Below are 17,709 nucleotides of genomic sequence, written 5' to 3' on the forward strand. Positions count from 1 at the left end.
TCCTTTTTATACACTCCGTCATATGGCTAGAGAGGGTGTATATCATTTGATACGGCCAAAACGTGCCTCATCGAAATAATGGTTTTATACCCTAGGTCTCTTTGGACCAAATCCGTTTTAGGACATTTGGAGTCTATTTGGAGATTTTCGTCCGTTAGTCTGTCTGCCTAGCTGGTGCGCACGATAACTCTCGAAGGGAGTATCCGATTTGGTCCAAATATGGTACATTGTAATATTATTAACAAATTTACATCGTGTTTGGAAATGGGTAATATCGGTCTTCTCTTTCTGGTACCTACACGACAAAAGGCCGAAATTTTCAAAAAAAAAAAAAAAAAAAAAACAAGGTAAAAAGCAGTAAGATTGGCCGGGCCGAACTTTGAATACGCTCCACCATTTGGAACGAATTTGGAAATTAAAAAAAAAAATAAAATCCTTAAAAAATTCTGTTAAAATTTTAAAAATACCGAATATAGCCGTTTGGGGTCTATACGACGTGGACCTACATAGGCATTGTTTGCCATTAGCCATTGCCATATTCAAATTCGAAACTTGAAATAAACGGTGAATAACGTTGCTAAAATCATCAAAATACCGAATTTTTGGAGGTACCGTTATATGGGGGCTATACGAAGACGTGGACCTGCACCTACAAATTTCTGCCTTATGCTGTAGTATTCATTACGAACTTCAAATACCAAATTTAAAACAATTCCGGAGAATAATGTCGCTAAAATCATCACAATACCGAATATCGGGAGGTACCGTTATATGGGGGCTATATGAAAACGTGGACCTACATGGCCCATTTACGAACCTGCCTACAAAAAATAAACACGTGTGCAAAATTTTAGCCTTATATCTCAGTTCGTTCGAAAGATAGCGTGATTACAACAGACGGACATGGCTAAATCGACTTAGAATTTTACGCTGATCAATAATATATATACTTTGTTGGGTCAGAATATTTTAGCTATAATATTCTGCATTTATTTTGATGCCACGGTCGATTAATACGAGCGGAGAGCGACCAACGACTGTTATGGCGGCCCACACCATCACCATGGCCGGCGCTTCAGTTCTATTGGCCAACCAAAGGGGCACATTTTCAGCTGACCTCCTTGGCAAGTAAAAACGATCATTTTGTTTGTTTACAAACTGCTGTACAACGAATGTTTTCTAATCGGAGTTCACCACTTTCGGCTAAGTGAAGCAACTCTTTAGCTCTTTCATGTCTATTATCTTTCTGTTGCGGTGTAAGTTATTGCACTTTTTGGAATTGTAATGACTCGGGGCAGGAGCTCATTTTTCAATATTTGCCGAATGGAATATTGCGATATGTTCACCTCACAAGCCATTTTCGGCCACTGCGACGCGGGTTTCGATCAAGTCGCTTCTTTACTTTTCGAACCATTTCTGCTGATGTTGCTGTTTTCTTCCGTCCATTTCCTTGACGTCGGGCTACGCTAGCAGTATCACAGTAACGAGCGATGGTACAAGACACAATAGATTTATTCACATTTAAATGCTGGATTGTTCTAACGATTGCCACTTGTGGTTTTCCATCCAAATATAAAGAAATCACACTATCACGCTTGAATTCCATCACGAATAACTTTTTTCTGGAAAATTCTCATCAAAATGCTTTTGTACGCTTGTAAACACTATAATGAGCTGTCACTGGAATAGTTTTAACAGCTGTCGGACGAGTGGCTTAGAAATGACAGCATTTTAGGTTTCAGTAACTTCAATTTTTTTACGATTCGATTTTTTTCGGTGTTCGGTGGTGTGAAAGTATTTCTTCGTCTATATTCTCTTTAGTTTATGCTATATATACATATAAATAAGAATTTGGCAAACACTTACCTCTCTGAGATCACTGTTTTCCGTTAGTAAATCTATTTTATTACCCACAACCACAATTGGGACAGCTGAGGTGCCCTTAGTCTCATGAATTTGATCACGGATCATGCGTACTTCTTCGAATGTTGTTGCATCTGTGACATCATAGACCAGAATGAAAGCATCTGCCGAGGATATGGATAGGGCTCTCATGGCGGGGAACTGTAAAGAAACAAATAATTAATAGTAAAGGATGAGTTGATATCGAATTATTCTTATGACCACACAGCGTATTAGCATTATTAAAACGTATACGTCAGAACATTCCGAGTTATTTTCAGATACACCCAAGTATTTTTGTTGTTTAAAAAATCGGGTTATTTCCAATATTTAATTACAGTGTAACACAAAAAACAAGTAAAAATACATTAAGTTCGGCCGGACCGAACTTTTAATACCCTCCATCCTAGGGTAATGGAAACATTAGATATAAATTTGACCCTCAAATACCAATTTTTAGATATATTCGTGGGAAAATGTGGCAAAAATCATCAAAATACCGAAAATCGGGAGGTACCGCTATATAGTGCTACACAAAAACGTGGACCTATACATACAATGTTTCACCAACCGATTATGACCAAAAATACCAATTTTTAGACAAATCCGCGGAAAAATGTGGCAAAAATCATCAACCATCCTAGACACAATACAAATTATTCTGCTAAATTTTGACGCTCTACATCAAATAATGTGGCCTGTATCGTGATTTCCACAGACAGACAGACGGACATCGTTAAATCGACTTAGAATTTTATGCTGCTTATGAATATATATACATTATGGGGTCTACGGCGAATATTTAGACATGTTACAATTGGAATGATAATCCGATTGATCCTTTCCAAGGTGGAGGGTATAATAATTGCAGGGGAAATTTAGCAGATTATGAAAGTAGAGATTTACATCGAATTTTTACATCGCAAAGTAACCTAAATAGTGGGGAAAAATCTCCTCCTTTCACATTTTTTGAAAATTTCGAATTAAAATTCCTTGGAGATTTTAGGTACATAGAGCAGATAAAACCGAGGTTTATTTTGTTCAAAAATGTTAACCCTCAAGCCAGCCAATAAGAGACTGCTTTATTGACCTTTTTATACCCTCCACCATAGTATGGAGGATATATTAAGTTTGTCATTCCGTTTGTAACACCTCAAATATACATTTCAGACCCGATTGATCAGCATAAAATTATATGTCGATTTAGCGATGTCCGTCCGTCTATCCGTCTGTGGAAATCACGTTAACTTTTGAACAAAATGAAGTCGGTTGATAAAATTTTGCTCAAATGTATACTATGTCTGCAGGATTTAAGGTGTTGAAAATTGGCCATGTAGGTCCACGTCTTCGTATAGTCCTCATATAACGGTACCTTCCGACATTCGGTATTTTGATTATTTTAGCGACATTATTTAACGGAATTGTTTCAAATTTGGTATATGAAGTTCGTAATGGATACTACAGCCTAAGACAGAAAATTGTCTGTGCAGATCCGGTTCTTCGTATAGCCGCCATATAACGGTACTTCGATGGTATTTCGATGATTTAAGCGACATTATTCACCGGAATTGTTTCAAATTTGGTATTTAAATTTCGTAATGGATACTACAGCCTAAGATAGAATATTGTCTGTGCAGGTCCGTGTTTTGATACAGACACGGTACCTTCCTACATTCGGAATTTGATGATTTTAGCTACATTATTCACAGATTTTTTTCAAGTTTCAGATTTGAATATTGTAATGGCTTATGACAAAAGTTGTTATGTAGGTCCACGTCGTCGTATAGGCCCTAATATAACGCCTACATGCAGTAGTTTTAAGATTTTAACATAATTTTTAACAGATTTTTTTTAAATTGCCCAATTCGTTCCAAATGGTGGAGGGTATTCAAAGTTCGGCCCGACCGAACTTACAGCTTCTTTACTTGTTTTTTTTTTCTTCTTTTTTTTAAGGGCTTATGTGTAAAACGTAGAAACCAACAGTGACCTCAATTTCAAATTTCAACTCTATGTCTTCACTTAATATCTAAAATTTAGTACGCATATCCAAAGCAATCAACATCTCTCCATCCTAGACACCAACAGAGATTCAAAATTGGTAGCATTTAATACCTTTCGAAAACCAACCAACTTACCCAATACCAAATTTAGTGACATTTAGAACTTTTCGTATATAGTACCAACGGAGCCCCAATATCATATTTCGTGATTCAAGCTCTATACCTTCACCCAAGACCAAATTTTTTAACATTTAGTACTTTTCGTACAATTATGGTGCACATTTCCAAGACCACCTAAAAAACTCAATTTCAGATACAAATAAAGACCTCAACATCAAATTTCGGGATTCCAGATCTATGCCTTCACCCAATAACAAATTTTGTACAATTTAATACTTTTCGTAAAAATATAGGACACATCTCCAAGACCACATCCTTATCAAAAGAGACCTCAATATCTAATATCGGGATTCCAGCTCTATTCCTTCTCCCAATACCAAATTTAGTACTATTTAGTATTTTTCGTACTATTACACTATACATTTCCAAAACCACCTGCATATCTTAACCACAGACACCAACAGTGACATCTATATCGAATTTGAGGATTTAGCTCTATTATTTCACCCAATTCCAAATTGTACCAAATTTAGTACCATTTGGTAATTTTTGTACACATATCCAAAACTGACTTTAATTCTAAAACAAACCCCCAAAACTGAGCCCAATGCAAAATGTTAGCTTCATGTATTCATCCTAAACCAAACTGTTTCATATTTAGTACCATTTAGTACAGTTCGCACACTTAATGCACATTTTCAAAATAAGAATTTCGAAACTTTATTCAATTTCGTCCAAGTTCAATGTTCCGAGTTTATATGTTTTGGAAGCATCACTTTAATAATTGAATTATATCTAAGTAGTTGTTGACTTTATCAGCATAATGTATTACATATATCGCAAACATGTAAGTTTCACTTACCAAAAGGGACCATTTCTTATTTCAGAAATATGTGTGAATACATCTGTTCAACAAGTTATGACAATTGTCTCTTGGGTTTAGTGAAGAGTTTAAGAAGTTTACAAACATTTTTTTTTGATAACATACTAAAATACATGAAAAACCCAAAAAAAAAACAGTAAAGAAAGTCTTAAAGTCGAGCGGGGCCGACTTTATGATACCCTACACCACTTTGCTAATTTAGTAGAGCTCCGCATAACAATTAAAAGTATTTATGGGAGAATTCAATCATACACGCTATGATTATAATTTAAAGTTCAAAGGACTAAATATGCCGAGGCATTAGTATCTTTTAAATTCGGATTTGTTTTGCCCATTTGGTGCAAAATTAATTTGAAATCGAATTTGAAAAAAAATATATGGGAGCTATGTCCATATCGGAATCGATCTCGATAAAATTTGGCAAAGATATTTCTGAGCTGTATTTGATATATTTTCCTGAATGTCGTTGTTACGGAGTGCATATTACGGCTGTGGGTAACAAATATAACAAATCGGATGAACAATATATATGGGAGCTATAGCTATATCTGAACCGATATCGATCAAATTTGGCATACTTATTTTCATGCCTAATTTGGTTGTATGTGCAAAATTCCATACTATTCGGGCTGATATTACACGTTTGGTGCACAATAAAAGGCAAATCGGACGAAGATATATATGGAAGCTATATCTAAATTTTTACCGATTATCTCCAATTTCAATAGGGTTCGTCCTTGGGCCAAATAAATGATTTGTGCAAAATTTCATCTGGATAGGGCAATAAATGCGAACTGTACTTTGTTCACAAAAATATATGGACAGACGGACGGACATGCTTAAATCGACTCAGAATGTGATTCTATGCAGATCATCAAAAGGAACTATGGGTCTATCTCGTTTCCTTTTGCCTGTTACAAAAAATGCACAAAGACATAATACCCTGACCACATGTGGTGTAGGGAATAAATACCGCATGTAGCCGTTATATTAGGGTCTATACGACGACGTGGACCTTCAAAGCCAACATTTGCCATAAGCCATTACAATATTCAAATGCGAAACTGAAAAAAAAAATCGGTGAATAATGTCGCTTAAATCATCAAAATACCGAATATAAGGAGGTACTATTATAAGGGGGCTATATCAAAACGTAGACCTGCACAGACAATTTCCGTCATTACGAACTTCAAATACCAAATTTTGAAAAAATTCCGATGAATAATGTCGCTAAAATCAATACCGAATATAAGGAGGTACCTTTATATGGGGGCTATACGAAGACGTAGACCTACATGGCCCATATTCAATACCAAAAGTTCTGCAGACATAATACACATTTGAGTAAAATTGTATCAATCTACTTCATTTCGTTCGGAAGCTAGAGTGATTTCCAAATACAGACAGACACGGACGGACATAGTTAAATCGGCATAGAATTTTATGCTGATCTAGAATATATAGACTTTGTGTGGTCTAAAGTGCATATTTCGAATTTCTGCGAATGAAAAACTTAATATACCCTCAATACTATGGTGGAGGGTATAAAAATCTATCCAATTTGGGCTGATATTACATATCTGGTGAACAATGACCGTAAAATCGGATGAAGATGTATATCGATGGTACATAAAAATCTGAACCGATTTTGATAAAATTTGGCAGAGGCATTTTCGAGCTGTATCTGAAGTACTGTATCAAATATCATTGTTGTGGAGTGCATATTACACATGTGAGGGTCTTTAACACCAAATCAGATGAAATATATATATGAGAGCTATAGCTATATCTAAACCGATTTTCGCAGATTTCAAGTACTTGCTTTTGGGCTGAGTTCCATCGGAAGTGTCAAAAATTCAGTTCATTTGGACTGATATTAGACATTTGGTGCATAATAAATCCGAAATCGAATAAAGATATATATGGGAAATCTGAACCGATCTTGTCAAAATTTACACTTATTCCTGAGCTGTACCTGATGTACGGTACCATCATTCTTGTGGAGTGCATATTACGCGTGTGATTTTTTTTAAATTTTATTGAATGAAAGCAAAAAATGTCGGAAATAGCACCAAATTTTAGAATAAGTTTAGACTTGATCGAATTGGTCACCTTTGGCACGAATTATGGCCTTCAAACGGCCAATGAAACCGTCACACGCTGCCCGAATGTTGCTCTGCGGCATTTTGGCCCATTCCCGGCGAAGCGCTTGCTTGAGGTAATCGACACTTTGGTATTTTTTTAGTGCCAACCTTGCTTTCCAAAATACTCCAGACACAATGCTCCAACGGATTGGTATCCGGAGATTTTGTTGGCCATTGTGCACTGGAAATGAAGCGAGGAACCTCATTTTGTAATCATTCTTGGGTGACGCGTGTTGAGTGTGATGGTGCTGACTCCTCTTGGAATGTCCAAGGTCTGCGGCCAAAATGTTTGCGTGCCCAAAGCTTTAATACACCCTCCAGAATATTTTGGCGATAATATTCGGCATTTATTCTGATGCCACGGTCGATTAATACGAGCGGAGAGCGACCACCGGCTGGCGGCCACACTTTCTCCATGGCCGGCGCTTGAGTTCTGGTGGCCAACCGAAGGTGCACATTTTCAGCTGACCTCTTTGGCAAGTAAACACGATCATTTTGTTTTTTTACCAACTGCTGGACAACGAATGTTTTCTCATCGGAGAAAACCAAATTCGACAGTTCACCACTTTCGGTCAAGCGAAGCAACTCTTTAGCTCTTTTGAGCCTATTTTCTTTCTGTTGCAGTGTAAGTCCTTGCACTTTTTGGAATTTCAATGGTTTTACCCCGAGCTCAGTTTTTAATATTTGCCGAATGGAATATTGCGATATGTTCAGCTCACGAGCCATTTTTCGGCTACTGCGACGCGGGTTTTGATCAAGTCGCGTCTTTACTTTTCGAACCATTTCTGCTGATGTTGCTGTTTCTGTTTTCTTCCGTCCACTTCCTTGACGTCGGGCTACGAGCGGAGAGTGACTAGTGACTGGCTGTTATGGCGGGTCACAACATCATCATGGCCGACGCTTGACTGGTGGCCAACCGAAGGTCCACCATTTCTTCTGAGATTGCTGTTTTTTCCGTCCATTTCCATGACATTGGGCTACGCTACCACTTCACGGTAACGAGCGATGCTACGCAAAAGATTTATTCTCATTTAAATGCTGCAGTGCTCTAACGATAGCCACTTGTGGTTTTCCAGCCAAATGTAAAGAAATCAAACTATTATTTTAATTCCATAACGAATAACTTTTTTCTGGAAAATTCTCACCAAAATGCTTTTGTACGCTTGTATACAATATAATGAGCTGTCACTGGAATAATACATGGACAGACGGACGGATGGACGGATAGATGGACTGACATGCATAAATCGACTCACAAAGTAATTCTATGAAAATCCTCAAAAGTAACTATGGGTCTATTTATCTTCCTTCTCCATGTTACAAACAAGTGCACAATGACTTAATACCCTTACCACTATGTTGTGTAGGGTATAAATACTGTATCAAATGTGCATCCGGCGAATGGAAGAATTTTTTACTTGAAATGCCCATTTTAATATTGAGCACGGTTTTGGGTATTGATGGAATACTATGTTTTCAATTTTCACCGAAGTGCCGAAATTCTAGATTTTTTTTTTTAATTTTGCCTTATTATTTTTTATTTGAATTTTAATAAACTCCATTCCATCAACATTCTGCAAATATAAAGTGTCCCATCTACTAGAGGAAAAAAAGTAGTTCACAAAATGAAAAAAAAAACAACAAATTGCAAAATATGTTCACAAGGACATGAAGAGGAAAGAATGATGTTGTTATTATTCTTCTTCTTCAGATCTACATTTTGTTTTCTTCCCCTGCACTTGTTGTTCTTATTGCTGCATTTATTGTTCTTATTCTACTGCACACAACGATATACCGCTGAGAAATCAGCATGACTTTGCATCCACACTTCATCCACATCCTTGTTCGGGCAATCCACTTGTGATTGCCATCCCAACAAAGGAGCAATCTTCTTCGAGTATTCAACCAAGCATTGACACCAAACCGAATATGGTGAGATATGAATTGGTTTTGTTTTGCAGCATGCCAAGGCTTATATCCAAATAACCCATAAACGATATGGTGCATAAGCACACACAATGGCGAACATATTCATGTGAAAACTGGTATTGGAATTGAAATTGGAAATTGTTGGTAACGGCTATTCCGTTGCGAGAATTAAAGTTCAAAACTCAATGTCAAACTCGGCTGTGTGTGTGTGTGTGTGAGTGAACGAAAAAAACACCATACATAGTTTTAAAACTTGCAACACAACAATATTTTTCCCTTGGGTAATTTGCGAGATTATAGCTTGTCACTCAGCTTCTTATCTTTGTTTGGAAACAAAACAAAAAAAAACAACCGTCCGAGTTCGAATGAGTTGTCAGTAATAATCCAAATGGCAAATTGTATCGCAAAGTGTCATGTGAGCAATATTAATTGGAAGAGTTGGAAATCAGCAGGATCTCTCCTTTTGATCCTTTGAGGTCAGAGGAATTTTATTTTTATGAAACTAAATTTAAAATGGAATACGTTTGATTTAATTAAAACCAGTAAAGAAAGTCTTAAAGTCGGGCGGGGCCGACTTTATGATACCCTACAGTACTTTGCTAATTTAGTAGAGCTCCGCATAACAATTAAAAGTTTTTATGGGAGAATTCAATCATACACGCTATGATTATAATTATAATTTAAAGTTCTAAAGACTCAATATGCCGAAGCATTTATATCTTTTAAATTGGGACCTGTATTGCCCATTTGGTGCAGAATTAATTTGAAATCTGATAAAGATATATATGGGAGCTATATTCAAATCGGAACCGATCTCCATAAAATTTTAGAAAGACATTTCTGAGCTGTATTTGATATATTTCCCTGAATATCGTTGTTACGGAGTGCATATTACGGCTGTGGGTAACAAATATAACAAATCGGATGAACAATATATATGGGAGCTATAGCTATATCTGAACCGATCCTCGCCAAATTTGACATACTAACTTCTGGGCTCAATTCGGTCGTAAGTGTCAAATTCCATCCCATTTGGACAAATATTAGACGTATGGTGCACAATAAAAGGTAAATCGGACGAAGTTATATATGGGAGCTATATCCAAATCTGAACCGATCTCGAAAATATTTAGCAAATGTATTTCTGAGCTGTATTTTATATATTTCCCTGAATATCGTTGTTACAGAGTGCATATTACGGCTGCGGAGGACAAAAATATATGGGAGCTATAGCTATATCTTAACCGATTTCGATCAAATTTGGCATACTCATTTTCAGGTCCAATCTGATCGTTCGTGCAAAATTCCATACTATTCGGACTAATATTACACGTTTGGTGCACAAAAAAGGCAAATCGGAGGAAGATATATATGGGAGCTATATCTAAATTTTGACCGTTTATCTCCAATATCAATAAAGTTCGTCCTTGGGCCAAACAAATGATTTTTGCAAAATTTCATCTGGATCGGGCAATAAATGCGACCTCTATTTTATTTACAAAAATACATGGACAGGCCGACAGACTATCAAAAGGAACTATCTCGTTTCCTTATGCCTGTTACAAACAAATGCATAATACCCTGACCATCTTGTGGTGTAGGGTATAAAAATACCAAAAATTAGGAGTTACCGTTATATGAGGACCTATGTGAAAAAATGAACCAATTTTAGTCATAAGCCCTTATGATATCCAATTACGAAACTTGAAACAATTCCGGTGAATAATTTCGCTAAAATCATCGATATACCGAATATAGGGAGGTATCGTGGCTATACCAAAACTTAGACCTGTATTGACAGTTCTATGCAAGAATGTTTCTTACATAATGGGTACACTTGTTGCCGATTTACAGTAAATTCGCGTTAAAATTGTGACTACAACTCCCAAAAAACTTCAAATCTGTCGGTATACTTAAATGGGGGATATACCAAAACCAGGACCTATATAGCCCATTTTAAAAAATCCCTCAGACCTACTACATATCTGAGTAAAATTGTATCAACGTAGTTAATTTCGTTCGGAATCCAGCGTTACGTTACAGACGGACGGACATCGCTAATCTACATAGAACTTTATGCTACTTTGTGGGGTCTAAAACTTATGTTTTGAGGTGTTACAAACGGAATGACAAACTTAATATATCCTCCATACAATTGTGGATATATATTAAATAAATTGACTTTAAAAGACCCACTGAGAGCCCGAAATATCAAATTACAGCTGATTTGGTTGTAGATTGGGAGCCAAGAGGTAAGGTTTTTTGGGGCTATATCAAACGTGATCGTATTTAGCCCATTTCAATTCTTATTGTCCTAGACATAATGTAATATTTATACATTCAAGCGCATGGTTACAGAATTACTATTTTGGGACACTTGACATGGCGTGCGCACCATAACTTTCGATAGTATTATCAGACTTAATCCGAACTTGGTCTAGTCACTCCTGTACCACCCCCACAAAAAGTTGAAAAATACGAATGAATATATCTTCTTTTAATAAATCTTCAAATCAATTTCCAATCTTTTTCCGACTTGATCTAGAATCATGGCATTTTGGGTGAGGGTCACTCATGGTCTGAAGTTGTCACATAAGGCTTGGTTTTTGGAAACTCGTACCTGAACGGTACGAAAAATACTAAAATGTACTGAATATAGTGACATTTGTACTTGACGAACCAGCAGAGCTAGAACTCTTAAATTTGGAATGAAGGTCACTGGAGGTCTATTGGTTTTTGGAATTTCGCACTATAAGTGTACGCAAAGTACTAAATTGTACTATATTTGGTACAATTTCGTATCATGTGAACGGTCAGAGCTAAAAAATTAAAATTTGCAATGAAAACAAATCGAGTTTGAAATTTGAAGGCAGAGTGTAGGGTTGGGTTATGGGGGTAGTTTTCGAAATCTGTACTTATGTGTACGAACAGTACTAAATGGAACTAAATTTTCGATTTGGGTGAACCGATACAGTTGAAATCCCAAAAATTTCGCTATTGCTGTCTAGGATGGAGAGATGTAGATTGTTATGAAATTTGTTATTGAGGTCACTTTTGGTTCCTAGGGTTTACATACTTAGGGGTTAAAATAGTTTTAGACAGAAAAATTGGATGTGGGCCCATTGTGCAATAGTTTTACTAATAAAATAAAATAAAATAAAATCCGTTAAAAATTCTGTCAAAATCTTAAAAATACCGAATGCCTATACGACGACGTGGACCTGCATAGGCAACTTTTGTCATAAGTTATTACAATATTTAAATGCGAAACTTGAAGAAAAATCTGTTTATAATGTAGCTAAAATCATCAAAACACCGAATATAGGGGGTACCGTTATATGGGGGCTATACGACCCCCACAGACAATTTTCTGACATGGGTTGAAGTATCCATTACGAACTTCAAATACCAAATTTGGAACGATTCCGTTAAATAATGTCGCTAAAATCATCAAAAATACCGAATATCGGGGGTACCGTTATATAGGGGCTAGACGAAGACGTGGACCTACACAGATTATTTTCTGTCTTAGGCTGTAGTATCCATTACGAACTTCAAATGCCAAATTTGAAACAATTCCGGTGAATAATCAATCAAAATACCGAATATCGGGAGGTACCGTTATATGGGGGCTATATGATAACTTGGGCCTACATGGCCCATTTACGAACTTAACCTGCCTACTGGCAAAATATACATGTGTGCAAAATTTTAGCCTTCTATCTCAATTCGTTCGAGAGATAGCGTGATTACAACAGACAGACGGACAGACAGACAGACACACAGACAGACAGACGGACATGGCTAAATTGTCTTAGAATTTTACGCTGATCAAGAATATATATATACTTTGTTGGGTCTGACATGAGTATTTCGAGAAGTTACAAACGGAATGACAAAATTAATATACCCTCCATAGTATGGTGGAGGGTAAAAAAAGGCCTAACACGATATGTTGCAACGAATCTAAAATTTTAATTTGGACTTTTTGCTGATGAAGTAGCGGGGCACTTCCTAGTTCTTTTATGTATAGATGGGTTGAGGTTCCCTATTTAAAAACACTACATTTTTTTAATTTTCTTCCACTGTGGTAAAAGTTCAATGCTGACCACATTTATGGCATTGCATGAAAATATATTTGGTAAATTGAATTATGGACTTATATTCGTTGACTTTATCAAAGGCAAGCGTGTACTGGTACATACACCACATGGTGTTCTCTCGCTATCCCCGACAACATAAATCATAACAGCTCACAAAGCATAGTTACAACTGCAGTTCATGGAACAGAATAAAACACCGACCATTGGCGTTGGTATTTAGAGAACAGTTAGAACAAATTTAGAACATTTTTCGGAAACTTTAATAAATCATCAACTAACTAAATAGGTTACAAAATGGTCAAAGTTTTTGTTTTATTTTTGTTTGAAGGACATTTAAAAAAGTGATATTATTTTCGGGGAGATTAATTGTGAGTGGAAAGTTTTTCTGGGAATTATTAAGGTAACATAGGGCGTATAAGTGTTGGCGTAACGAATACGCCATCCGGGGTTGGAGGAAGTGTCATATTGAGATGTGATATAATTTAGTTTTTTTTATACCCTACACCACATAGTGGTAAGGGTATTATGTCTTTGTGCATTTGTTTGTAACATGGAGAAGGAAACGAGATAGACCCATAGTTACTTTTGAGAACCTTCATAGAATCACTTTCTGAGTCGATTTATGCATGTCAGTCCGTCTGTCCGTCCGTCCGTCCGTCCGTCCGTCTGTCCATGTATTCTTGTGAACAAAATGCAGGTCGCATTTATTATCCGATTGAGATGAAATTTTCCAAACAATATTTTTTTGGCCCAAGGACGAACCCTATTGAAATTGGTGAGAATCGGATCAAATTTAGATATAGCTCCCATATATATCTTCATCCGATTTCGGGTTAAATGTGCACCAAATATCCACTATCAGTCCAAATTACCTGAATTTTGGCACACCCAACCGAGTTCGGCCTAGAAGCAAGTATATCAAATTTGGAGAAAATCGGTTCAGATATAGCTATAGCTCCCATATATATCTTTCATCCGATTTGATCTTTAAGTCCCTCACATTCCTACTATGCACTCCACAACCGTGATATTTGGTACCAGGTATTAGATGGAGCACAGAAATAGCTGTTTTAAATTTTATCGAAATCGGTTCAGATTTGGATATAGCTCCCATATATATCTTCATCCGATTTCGGGTTAATTGACCAACAAATGACCAATATCAGCCCAAATGGCCCGAATTTTGGCACATGTGACCGAGATTAGCCTCAAAGCAAATACAACAAATTTGGAGAAAATCGGTTCAGAAACAGCTATAGCTCCCATATATCTTCATCCGATTTCGGGTTAAATGTGCACCAAATATCCACTATCAGTCCAAATTACCTGAATTTTGGCACACCCAACCGAGTTCGGCCTAGAAGCAAGTATATCAAATTTGGAGAAAATCGGTTCAGATATAGCTATAGCTCCCATATATATCTTTCATCCGATTTGATCTTTAAGTCCCTCACATTCCTACTATGCACTCCACAACCGTGATATTTGGTACCAGGTATTAGATGGAGCACAGAAATAGCTGTTTTAAATTTTATCGAAATCGGTTCAGATTTGGATATAGCTCCCATATATATCTTCATCCGATTTCGGGTTAATTGACCAACAAATGACCAATATCAGCCCAAATGGCCCGAATTTTGGCACATGTGACCGAGATTAGCCTCAAAGCAAATACAACAAATTTGGAGAAAATCGGTTCAGAAACAGCTATAGCTCCCATATATATCTTCATCCGATTTCGGGTTAAATGTGCACCAAATGTCCACTATCAGTCCAAATTACCTGAATTTTGGCACACCCAACCGAGTTTGGCCTAGAAGCAAGTATATCAAATTTGGAGAAAATCGGTTCAGATATAGCTATAGCTCCCATATATATCTTTCATCCGATTTGGTGTTTAAGCCTCTCACATTCGTAATATGCACTCCACAAGAATGATATTTGGTACCAGATATAAGATACAGCCCAGAAATAGCTGTTTGTAATTTTATCGAAATCGGTTCAGATTTGGATATGGCTCCCATATATATCTTCATCCGATTTCGGGTTAATTGTGCACCAAATGGCCGATATAAGTCCAAATGGACTGAATTTTAGTACATCGGACCAAATTCAGTCTAGAAGCAAGTATATCAAATTTAGTGAAAATCGGTTCAGATATAGATATAGCAACCATATATATGTTTCATCCGATTTAGAGTTTTAGTCCCATACATTCGTAATATTCACACCACAACCGTGATATTTGGTACCAGGTATTAGATGGAGCACAGGAATAGCTGTTTTAAATTTTATCGAAATCGGTTCAGATTTGGATATAGCTCTCATATATATCTTCATCCGATTTCGGGTTAAATGTGCACTAAATGGTCAATATCAGCCCAAATCACCAGTCTATAAGCTAATACGTAAAATTTGGAGAAACCCGGTTCAGAGATAGCTATGTTCGTAAAATGCACGATAGAATTAGATAGATTTTGATTTTGTACCAAATATCTCATAGAGCTCTGAAATGCCCTGTATAAACCTTTTTACGAGAGCTCTACTAAATATGCATAGTGGTGTAGGGTATCATATAGTCGGCCCCGCCCGACTTTTGAGCTTTCCTTACTGGTTTAAATTCGGAGAACGGATTTTTAAATTTTGTTGTGAGTATTCAACATCAATAAACATTTGACCTGCTATAGAATAAAAGTTTTGCTAAAAAAATGAAAGAAAAATTAACATAATTAAAAGAAATATTATTTCAATATTGTGGGATATTGCCCGGTCCAGCTTTGGACTATATCGACTACTTCCTTCACTTTGTATGAGATATGTGATAATTTTTAAAGAAATTTTAAAATGTACATAAGGTACCAAATACTCGACCGAAGTATTCAATTTCCATCCTTCATCTAATACAGATAAAACCAGTAAATAAAGTCTTCAAGTCGGTCGGGCCGACTTTATGATACCCCACAACACTTTGCATATTTTGTAGAGCTTTACATAAAAAATAAAAAAAAAATTATGGGGAATTTGGAAGAATTAAATCATACCAATCATGATTATAGTTATAATTTTAAGACGATTAAAAAAACAAGTTAAAAAGCAGTAAGTTGGGCCGGGCTGAACTTTGAATTCCCTCCACCATTTGGAACGAATTTCGAAATTTTCAAAAAATAAAATCCTTAAAAAATTCAGTTAAAATTTTAAGAATACCAAATATAGCCGTTATATTGGGGTCTATACGACGTGGACCTACATAGGTATTGTTTGTCATAAACCATTACCATATTCAAATTCGAAACTTGAAATAAACGGTAAATAATGTAGCTCAAATCATCAAAGTATCGAATATAGGGAGGTACCTTATATCGGAGCTGTGCGAAGACCTGGACCTGCATAGACAATTTTCGATCACAGGCTGTAGCATCCATTACGAACTTCAAATACGACATCTCAAACAATTTCGGTGGGTATTGTACCTAAAATCGTCAAAATACCGAATATAGGGGGGTACTGATATCTGGGGCCTTTACGAAGACCTGAACCTGCATTGACAATTTTCTGTCGCAGACTGTAGTTCCCATAACGAACTGTAAATACGTAGTTTGAAACAACTCTGGTGAATAATGACGCTAAAATCATCAAAATTCCGAAAATCGGGGTGTACCGTTATATGGGGGCTATACGAAGACGTGGACCTGCACAGACAATTTTCAGTCATAGGCTGTAGTATTCATTACGAACTTCAAATATTAAATTTGAAATAGTTCCGGTAAATAATGTCGCTAAAATCATCAAAATACCGAATATCGGGAGGTACCGTTATATGGGGGCTATACGAAGACGTGGACCTACATGGCCCATTTTCTGTCTTATGCTGTAGTATCCATTACGAATTTCGAATGCCAAATTGGAAACAATTCCGTAAATAATGTCGCTAAAATCATCAAAATACCGAATATCGGGAGGTACCGTTATATGGGGGCTATACGAAGACCTGGACCTGCATAGACAATTTTCTGTCGCAGACTGTAGTTCCCATAACGAACTCTAAATACGTGATTTGAAACAATTCTGGTGAATAATGTCGCTAAAATCATAAAAATACCGAATATCGGGAGGTACCGTTATATGGGAGCTACACGAAGACGTGGACCTGTACAAACAATTTTCTGTCTTAGGCTGTGGTATCCATTTAGAACTTAAAATACCAAATTTGAAACAATTCCGGTGAATAATGTCGTTAAAATCATAAAAATTCCGAATATCGGGAGGCACCGTTATATAGGAGGGCTATATAAAAACGTGGACCTACACGGCTTATTTACGAACTTAACCTGCCTACTGGAAAAATAAACATGTGTGCAAAATGTTAGCCTTCTATCTCAATTCATTCGAAAGATAGCGTGATTACAACAGACAGACAGACAGAGGGACGGACATGGCTAAATCGACTTAGAAGTTTACGCTGATCAAGAATATATATACTTTGTTGGGTCTGACATGAGTATTTCGAGGAGTATGGTGTAGGGTATAAAAAAGTCCAAAAGAACTAATATATGAAGAAAATATCCTCCCCTGAATCGATTTCTACTAAATTTTCCGAGGCATTTATGCCTTTTCAATTCGAGCTTGTA

The 17,709-nt window shown here is 36.5% G+C and overlaps 1 protein-coding gene across 1 annotated transcript in view; it reads right to left on the minus strand.

Moving 5' to 3' along the window:
• The window catches only part of LOC131801004 (ras-related protein Rap-2b-like), a 94,609-nt gene that overhangs the window by 22,253 nt on the left and 54,647 nt on the right, over positions 1-17,709 (minus strand). Inside the window, exon 3 of the mRNA XM_059118923.1 lies at positions 1,867-2,064. Within this exon, the coding sequence (XP_058974906.1) occupies positions 1,867-2,064 (198 nt within the window). The remainder of the gene's footprint in view (positions 1-1,866; positions 2,065-17,709) is intronic.

The sequence above is a fragment of the Musca domestica genome, unplaced genomic scaffold, assembly GCF_030504385.1.
Source record: "Musca domestica strain aabys unplaced genomic scaffold, Musca_domestica.polishedcontigs.V.1.1 137, whole genome shotgun sequence".
Taxonomy (NCBI): Eukaryota; Metazoa; Arthropoda; class Insecta; order Diptera; family Muscidae; genus Musca; species Musca domestica.